The 9,936-nt window shown below is 35.1% G+C and overlaps 1 protein-coding gene across 2 annotated transcripts in view; it reads left to right on the top strand.

Moving 5' to 3' along the window:
* Positions 1–419: 419 nt before the first annotated feature.
* Positions 420–9,936, top strand: part of SLC35B3 (solute carrier family 35 member B3) — a 31,576-nt gene continuing 22,059 nt past the window's right edge. For both annotated transcript variants that reach the window (XM_035895894.1, XM_009640381.2), the window contains exons 1-4: positions 420–695; positions 2,041–2,162; positions 4,094–4,248; positions 5,785–5,892. In XM_035895894.1, the coding sequence (XP_035751787.1) occupies positions 495–695; positions 2,041–2,162; positions 4,094–4,248; positions 5,785–5,892 (586 nt within the window). In that variant the 5' untranslated portion in view covers positions 420–494. The remainder of the gene's footprint in view (positions 696–2,040; positions 2,163–4,093; positions 4,249–5,784; positions 5,893–9,936) is intronic.

Here is a 9,936-nt window from a genome sequence, read left to right as displayed (position 1 = left end):
AGAACCACAGTGTTTCAATACCAGTCCTTTCATTGTGATTTGATCACGGGGATCACTTCTTTCCCAAGCAGTCACTCCTGTGAGTACTGGCATAAAAGGGCTAGTTTAAGCTATTATGAAACTGCAACTGGTTTTCTGTTGCTGGTGTTTCGGGGTTTGTTTGTTTGTTTTGTACAAGAGTGTAGGAATACTACTTCCCACATGAAGCAAAACTGCTTTCATAAAAGTGTTGTTGGCCTCTGACATTAACTGATGTTAACTTTGGACATTCAGAAAAGATAAATAAAATTTGTGAATAAAAACATTCCAACAAAACTCTTAAACCTTTATATTTTCCATATAAATGTCACATTTGTTTACTGTTATTGTTGGAAGGCTCTGTGTTAAGTCTTATCTGACTTCAGTGTTTCTCTCAGCCTTCAGACAGAGGACACACAGAAACAGAAGAGCACAAAGAAGATAACAATAGCACCGAATGCAGCGACCTAGGAGTCATGGATCTGAAATTCACTTCATCAAGAAAATACATTTCCATCAGCGTACCTTCCAAATCTCAAACTATGTCTCCTCATATCAAATCAGTAGATGATGTTGTAGTTCTTGGTATGAATCTCAGCAAATTTAACAAACCTACTCAATTTTTCATCTGTGTTTCTGGAGTTTTTATGTTTTATCTAATCTATGGATATTTACAGGTAAATACTATGAACTTGTGTCTTAGGCCAATTCCTCCTACCCCTTTCTTTTTCAATAGCGTAAGAATACAGTCTGTATTTTAATATGTATAGACGTTTAAAATAGGTACTGATTGCAAAGTCAAGCTTTCAGAATTCAAGAGCAGTAATTGTATAATGTAAGATTTCATTATAGTTCATCTGCCTACAAGGTTTGGTTCAGTTGGACTTTCATAACTTGATCTTTTACTTCTGTATGCAAGATACATCTTTCAATATTGTTTTGAATGTGTATTTCTTAAATACGAGTTCATAGTCTTCTGAAAACAAACCAACTGTAGAACTGTACAGACGTGACATGTAAGTCTTCATTGTTGTTGAAACCTTTAGATCTCCTTGAGTTCTGTGAGTGCTGTACGGGAATAGTAGTAGTCTATTGTTCTCTCTGCTGTCCCTTCAGGACAGAGCTGAAACGTGTACTATAGTTGGTTGTTAAGGAGAAGCATAATGTTTATGCAGTTTTAATTAAACATTTCTCTTCCTGCTAACCTTTTCTCTTTTATCTTGAGGCGCTACATTTCTGTTCTTTTTATTTATTTATTTATTTATTTTTAAGTTCAGTGAGTCTTCACAATAAAGCAGTGATTTAAAAGGTTGATAAGTAAAAATCACCTTACGTCCAATGCAGTTTTCAAAAACAGCTGAGAAGCTTGTTAAAATAAAGTTACTTCCAAAGAGTTAGACAAAGTTATCAGTAATTGAGAGCAGAATCTCAAAAAAGAAAGTATTAGGTAGCCTTTTGTTTCTAGAACTAACACATCTGCATAAATCTTTATGCAGTGCGTATATTTTTCCATAACAAATCACTCTGATTTTAAATGTTCCTACAGTCTGCAAATTTATAAGCTCATAAGTGCTATTTAATGTTGGTACTCAAAACATTAGGTGTGCATTCCTAAGAGATGAAAGTTATCAGTAAATATGTCTGTTAGAGGAAGTTTGTATTTAATTTATTGTGATCTATTTATAAACTCTGGATAAAACCTGAAAAACAACTGAAAAGCAGACAGGAAACCGTCTATAATTTCAGATAAATATTAATGGATCAAATGTATTCCCCTCATGAATCGGTCCATTAATTTCAGTGGATTTACACCAGCAGTAAATTTTCTCATTGCATTTTATAGAACCCAAATTGTCTTTCTCAATACTTCACGAGTTATGTGTGGCAGGTAAATTCTAGTTAATAACCAGTGGCTACAGAGGCTAGATTTGCATGTCTGTGAAGAGAAAAATTCTGTTGATTTTGTTTTGATTTAATATTTTGGTGTATGTGTGTGACCTTGGTGGGTTTTTGTTTTTATAGGAATTGATATTTTCAGTGGAAGGTTTTAAACCTTTTGGTTGGTACCTCACTTTAGTGCAATTTGGATTTTATTCCATTTTTGGACTGATAGAATTGCAGTTGATTCAGGACAAAAGGAGAAGGTACGTGTTTTTCCAAGCATTTTACCCACTGTCTGTCAAATTAGAAGCATTTGTTATTTATGGTAAATTTAACTTCTGTTGTTTGAATGTGAATAACATGAGGCATTAGTAGCAGTTCCATAGTTAAAATAATGTGAATTTATTGGATTATGTTAGAACATGTTTTATAAGCACCCACTTAGATTTCAGACCTGTAAGTATTCTTGTTGACTCTACTGTCACTTTGTCCCATTTACAGAGCATATTCTGTCCTTAAGGCAGCTGAAACAGACTGACTCATGTATATGTTGCTTGGGATTATCACATCTAGAATAGGGCCAACTACACTTCACAGCACTTGAAGCTGTCTCTCACTGAACACCTTTTCCTCAAACCTTGGCACCTCCTCACTGAGAGGTTCCTCTAATATGCTGTGCATCTTGGAGAGTGTCAGAGGCCTGCTCTCTGCTGTGTGGCTGTGTAGGTTTGCTTCAAAGGATGTGCTTAGGTTTTGCATTTTTCATTTAAGATAGCACTCATAACACCCTGCCACAAAATTGTTCTGTGTTTTCACTGCAGTTGACCAATGAGATTCTTGCTGTCTTGAATCCTGTGGATATGGGATGGTTTGATCTGACTCAGTGTGGCCATTCTATGGCTTTCTGCCCAATTACAGCCTCTGCAAACTGTATATTGAGGCCCTTGGGAAGCTTAGATAGAGGCTGTCATGGTGTACATGAATTTTAAAATTGCTTTAAAGCATTGTATCCTAGTTGAGCATAACCAGTTTTCCTTACCTGTGGTCAGCCTTGTCTGATTTCGCATATACTGATTTTAGCTAATAGAATGCTTTTATATGCAAACAATGGTACTTTGATAAATTATTCATTTTATTTTGAACACCGACAGCTTATATATTTCAAGTTATCTGACTTCTTGAGATGCATCAGATAATATTGTGTGGTTACCTTTTGGGTGTTCTGTAACTAGTATTTAAGTTTTGATTACCAAATAGTTGCTAATGCTTACAGAGCATGACCCTGTGAGTAAGTTATGTTGGAAATCTAGATCTTAAATGTATTTTACATTTTATTTTCTATAACCTAGGCATCTTCTTGTAGACATTAAAAAAATCTATTTCCTAATTTTTATGCAGAATTCTGTTTCTTAAATTTTAAATTTTTCTTGCATGCCTCAGAGTATGCCTATGTCACATAATGAATTATGGATGAGAGCGTTACAGCAAGACATCTCTATGTTGCTTCATGTGGCTCTGAGCGTGCATAAAAATAGCTGAACATATGCACAACAATAACTGTAAAAAATCACAAATTGAGCACAGCAATTGCTAAAGATTGCAGTTGGATCATCTGTTGTCAGGTGATAATTTCATCAAATTGCAAACAATACATCTGAAAATGTTCAACAAGCCCCTCTGTTCATGATACTGAATCACTCTGTCTTAGTTCTGTTGAGTTTTCTAAAACAATGGTACTTTCTTCAACTTTCCTCATTCTAAAAATATCAATGATCATGTGAAAGCTTCACCAAAAAAATTGACACAGTGACCATGACAAGACTAAGATTCAGGATATCTTGGTATACCAAACTTTTGTGTTTCCTTTGACAAATAACCTGAAGCCTTTGTCTTGATTCTTCTGTAAATAATATACCTTCTCAGAAGGAGGTTAAAGAATTACTGTTTGACTACTTCATGAGCCTTGAAGTTTTTATTGTCTTGTATTTGAATTCTGTTTATTAGCAGTAATTGAAAGAAATGAAATTTGAAATCGGTCATTTATGTGCATTTTAAAATTTCTGTTACAGAATGAAATTCAGTGAGAAGGACGGTCAAGTTTTATTACAAGCATACTCCTTTATCTAAATTTTCCAAGCTAAATCTCCTCTAGATGTGTGTGTAATACCAAGATTTGTATGTTTATGTTTTGTAGGATTCCTGGCAAAACCTACATGATAATAGCGTTTTTAACAGTGGGAACTATGGGTCTGTCAAATACCTCTTTAGGGTATCTGAATTACCCTACTCAAGTCATCTTCAAGTGCTGTAAGCTGATTCCAGTTATGATAGGCGGGGTTTTTATACAAGGTAAGTGTTAGAAGACTTTTTGTTTTTTTCTTTGGGAGGCAGTCATTTATGGAATCCTGTACTGTATTAAATTCCACTGAGGCTCTTGGCTAGAGAGGGACAGGTAGCATTTTTTCTATAGGACGAAAAACATGAATTTCTGAAGCATCTTCTCAGAAAATGTACAAATACAATTAGATGAACAGAAAATTTGGGGGAAAAGAAGTTGTACAGGTCACTTGCAAAACTTTGATTTTATGCAGGTTTTCTTAATTTTGAGTAACTTTGTTTTCTAAACCAAATCACTTCATAAATGAAACATTTTCCATACTAAAATGGAAAACTTGAAATGGAAAGAAAAAATAAAATCCAGCCACGATTTGTGAAGAAATCCCCTATTCTTCTTGTTTGAAAAGCCTGACTCCTAAATTCCTAATTAAAATTCTTAAATTTTGATTAAAAGTTTAATCACAAATACACCTGACTTTTTACATGCCTTTGGCTAGTCTTAAAGTCATAGTTCATATTCCAAGAACAGAAAAAGGGATCTGGAGAACAAGAGAGAAAGGCTGTAGTTATGTGAATAAACATACTTCAGTACTTCCTGATTTAGAAGACAAGTATATTATAAAGGTTTCTATTTGTTCAATGTACAAGGATTCATTAAGTCAGTAAAGCTCTGCACGGGCAAGTGTTGTGGAACAGAACCTAGAATGATAGATTTCTGTTTCTATAGTTAACTATGGCCTTCTAGTTGCAATAGAAAGCTGAACTTTTCGAGCAGGGTACAGGTTTACATGCGCACATGTGCACAGAGTATTTACCTTTTCTCAGGAGTCATTTTGTATCATTGTAATGCAGAGACACTGGTATTCTCTTAAAGCTTTGTGTTGCAGTAGTATTGTATTTTCAGAAGCTGTGGGGGTTTTTTTATTGTTATTTTAAAAATTTTTCAATTAAAACTCTCAGTTCAGAAAAGTTCCCTTGGAAGCTTATATTGAAAGTACAGGTTCTGGGAAAGGAATATGTTACTTCAAACAAGATATGCTAACTCCTGCCTTTTCATTTCCCTACTCTCTTTCTCCACCCCACCCCCCCCGCATCCCATCTCTCCCAAACTAAGGGACAACTGAGGGTTCTAAAAGTACGAAAGTCATCTGTTAGTGTTTGGGACTTCTCTCTAATGACTTCTCTGTAATCAAAAAGACAGCCAAAATGTCTTACATGAGAGAAAAAGCTTAAGAGAGCATCAAAGCTGCCCTGAAGTTGCTGAGGTGGTGCTGTGTCAGGGAGGATGTGCTTTATGTCAATAGGAGTAAAACTAAAACTGACCACAGGAATCAGATAGTATCTGTTAAGATCCTCCTCCATGTTAGGAACTGCTGTTGTAGAAGAAACTAATTTCAGTCGTGAAAGGCCAGAGCATTAAGTCTTCTGCTGAAGTAAAAGAATGACATTAGAACAGTTTTTCCTTTGCTTTCTAGTCTGCTAAACAGGTAAACATGAAATTGTGAGAGTGTTAATAGTCCATTCGTGTTGTTTGTATTGCTTTTGTAGGAAAACGTTACAATATTGCAGATGTGTCTGCTGCCCTATGTATGAGTCTTGGATTAATATGGTTTACTTTAGCTGACAGCACAGTTGCACCCAACTTCAACTTGACAGGTAAAGATATAGTATATTTTAGAGTTTAATAAAATGCTTGTTTTTTCCTACAATAAGTGTTCCATAGAAGTTCTGAGAGTTCTTGGTGGAGTGCCTTCAGGTATCATATGGAAAATGCAGGTTTCATTGTAGCTTTGCACTAGCAGAACTATATTTGTGGCAGAAGAGGCCTTTATTCTAAGTGTTAGTTTTTACGTTCTTAAAATTTATGGAAATTCCACCCTTTAGATTAAAATGTCTTGTGCTTGTTCTCAAGAAATACTTTCTTCCCAGTAGATACGTTAAAATATGATAAAATTCAGTTTGACCATTTTAAAACTTCAAAAGATTAGTCATCTTTTCTAATTAAAGCTTTAAGTCATTTTCAATTTCAGAACCATTTACTTTATATTAATTGATGGCCTCACTCAGATTTGCTGTAGTTCTTAGTTGTAGTGCCCATGTTCTAACTTTTCCATACAGTGTAAAATCAGAAGCAAAGGAAAGATTTTAACCTGCTTGGGTTTAAAACCTTAGTTGAATTTTTTTCTCAAATGCCAAGGTAGTATTGGTTTTTCATAAAATCCACATTATTTATTTGGCCAGTGTTTGGATTAATAGTGAACCTTGAAAACTTTTGAATATTCAATTTTTAGTGTATTCTTCTTTGGAAATTCTGAGATGAGTTACAGCAACTGTTACAACAGCTGTTCAGTGTGAAACCTTCGTTTCATAATAGTGGAGGCACTGATTTAGAAGTTTCGTTCCTAAAAATAATAATAACAAATTCTCGGTTTTAAGGAAAAGACTTTATGTCCTCAGAAAATATTATTTCTTCTAGTGTTAGTAATGATCAGTTTGTGATGTTGTCTAAACTGTATATATCTTTTGCCTTGCTCATGAATTAATTCTCATGCCTTGTAATGTAATTTTAGTGCTACTGGTAGTGAAAAATCTGTGAATGATATAACCTGCTGTGCATTTGATGTGTTTATGTGTGGTGTAACTGGGTGACTACTTGAAAAAAAAAATCTTTTGAGTACATATAATGTCAGTATGCATGTAATTATATTCTAGTCTTTCTGATGTATAGATATGCGTTACCATTACAGTTGTTTTTGACTGCAGTCTCTAAGTGCATTCACATGTTAATATATTCCTTTTGCAAAATTTGAATTGTTTTAAATATGTGCTATGACTTAATTCTGAAAAGATTTGGAAAGTTGATTCTTCAACTGAATGCGATAGGGTAAAGTGCAGCAAATGTAGCAAAGTCCTGACGCCCTCAAAGATGTGCAAAACACAAGATAAAAAACTTTAAATGTATTCAGAGAATAAACAGGGTTGTCTTTCATTATTTATTTATTTTGAACACTTCAAACAGGTCTGTATACATTGAAGCTTAGAGCGCTACCATTTGGAGGAAGTTAGTTCTGTGAAAGAATGTAGAACTAGAATTCAAAAGTCTGGATCTCCCCTTAGGAAGGTCATTGGAAAATCTCCTGATCACCCTCTGAGAAGGTTCTTTCTGTATTTCTCTGTTCCTCTTGCCTGTTTTGTTTTACTCCCATGTCACTTAATTTAACCAGAAGAAACTTTTCATAATGGGAAAGGTGGAGTTTTTCCTTTTCTTGGATTAATTACAGAGATAGATGGTCCCTTCCTTCAAGAAACATACTGATTTTTGGTTGCAGAAATACGTAGCTGCCAAAGTGTAAAACCATTAATAAGAATTATTAAAACCTCTGCTCACTCTGCAAAATGGCATATTCTATTGAGTAATTATACTTTTCTTGATGTAAATCACAGAGTAAGAATGCAAGCAGAGAGGCAGAATTTAGTTTTGTATCTTCAAAGAAAAACCAAAGTATTTAAGGATATTAAAACTTTCAAAAACATAATTAAATTACCGTTTTCTGAAGTTGCAGTTTTATGTTACTGCCTACTTACTGCCCCCTAAATTCCTCAGTTCATTCCAGTCATTTATGCACATTTATGTAGAACTGTTACCATGCAAACTAGTATGATTCTAGCATGATCTCCTAGAACGTCTACTAACTTAAGAGCAAGCTGTTTGCATTTCGCAATTCTAAAAGAGCAAAACTATGCTGTGAAGTTAAACAGAACACGTAATCTTTGTCTGTTGCAAATACTAAAAATGGAGCATGAGCAGATGTCAAATATTATCTAGATAAACAATTTTACAAGTCCTTTTTTTTCTTTTTTTTTTTTTTTTTTTTTTCCCCTGCTATTGAAATCTAATCTCAGCAATGCTGGGCCAATAAAGGAATCTACACAGATTTTGTTTACACATGAAAGAGGTCAGCCAAGAAAACAGAAACTCTCTTCTTCCAGAACAGGTACATATTTGTAACTAAGGAAGAGGTATATGTTTCAAGATGGATTTGGTGCTAAGAGCTCGAAGCATCTCCTAGCATTATTAAATTGGAGAGGCAGTGGTAGGTACCCTAAATAGCTGTGAATAGATACAAGACTTCCAAAAGAGAAACCAGAAGGGAAGGGTGTGCAGGAGGAGACAGTCTTGAAACATTGGTGCTATGGGAACTTCACCTGTTCTGGCATTACAGGTGTAAGTGGAAATTAGCTGTTTTCAGTGAAGAGACAGTAAAAATTTCAACTGCATGAAAATTGCTCCACCCTAGACTGTTTCTATAGGTACAGTTTAGTCTTTTGCAGACTCAGGTTTTTTGGCCCTAGCTTCACTGTTGTTAAGATGGTATTACTTGGTTAGCTACGTCTACTATGTCTTCTAATCTTACATATGGCAGGCTTATAAAATGTGTACATTAAAGAGATCATAATGGGCAGGTAAACCTCAAACAACTCACTAGTCTAACACATTCATGTGGTGGGGAGTGCAAGTGTGAGTATGTAGTGTTGAGGAACTTAGGTAAATATCCAATAGCTTATCAATGTATAAGCCATGTTAGTTTTTGAATGACTTCAGGCATCACATTAATAGTGTAAAATACAATGTAATGTAGTGTTTCAATCAAGTCTGGGACCAGTTCTTCCAATCATTTTACTTGTGCTTTACATACTACACATTACTGTTCTTGTTTATGGTTTCGGTGGTGCTGCTCCACAGATGCAGCCCTATCATGAGTGGAACAATTCTTCTCTTCATACTCCAACCTGTGCATGTATGTAGTATTAACATGTGTCTTGTCCCTACATTTCTCCTTTCCATGTGCACTTACACTTCAGATTCCAGGTAACCTTTTCGTCTCAATCAGTACTGAACCCATCTATTTGTCCAGTAATGTGCCTGGGCCATTAAGCACTGCAGGAACCAGTGTGGTAGAGAACACAGAGGAAGACATTGTCACTTTATAGAAGTGATCTGCAGCAAGGCTATTGCTGAGCTGGAGGTGGTGTTATAGCTTTGGACCAGAGCTGAATCCATGGAGTTAATCTCTCTATACTGTGGTCTTTAGCATAACCAATGTTATTTCTGTATTTCTGTTTTTCTGTTGCTTAAGTTGCGTAAGTCTAGCCTGGGAAACAAAATGGTTCCCAAACCAGAAACTCTCGTTTGGAAGTTCCCATACATTTAGTGCCTTAAATTTCATTGGTCTTAAAAATGTTAAATCTTGCAGTTCTGAAAATCCTAGGAGCTGGGAGTTTTTTTCTCTGTGAGGAGCATTTGGTCCATCAGAATGCCTATTTTGAGACCTCTGATAGCAAGAACATAAAATTAAGAAAATATAACACTGCTTGTTTTTAGTCTTCCACTCCTCATTCTTCCCTGACACATACGATGTTTTAAGGAACTAAGACTAGAGCAGACAATAAATATGATTTTGATGACTGATTTCTTCTGTAATGTTGTATACTTAGGAAAAGTGGTATTTCAACCTGTGTGCATCATTAATTTCTAACTCCTGCCACATTAAATACAACAGTTGCTACAGTCATGAAAGAATCGAAGTTTGGAGGTTGGGAAATGAATTGTGACTGGCATGGATAAAGAGTTATTAATTTTTGTTATTGGAAAGCTGATTACATTATTGACTGTGTAGTGACTTTGTTGTGAACAAATAT

The sequence above is a fragment of the Egretta garzetta genome, unplaced genomic scaffold (assembly GCF_000687185.1).
Source record: "Egretta garzetta isolate BGI_Z169 unplaced genomic scaffold, ASM68718v1 scaffold246, whole genome shotgun sequence".
In the NCBI taxonomy this organism is placed as follows: Eukaryota; Metazoa; Chordata; class Aves; order Pelecaniformes; family Ardeidae; genus Egretta; species Egretta garzetta.
This window is presented reverse-complemented; position numbering and strand designations above follow the sequence as displayed.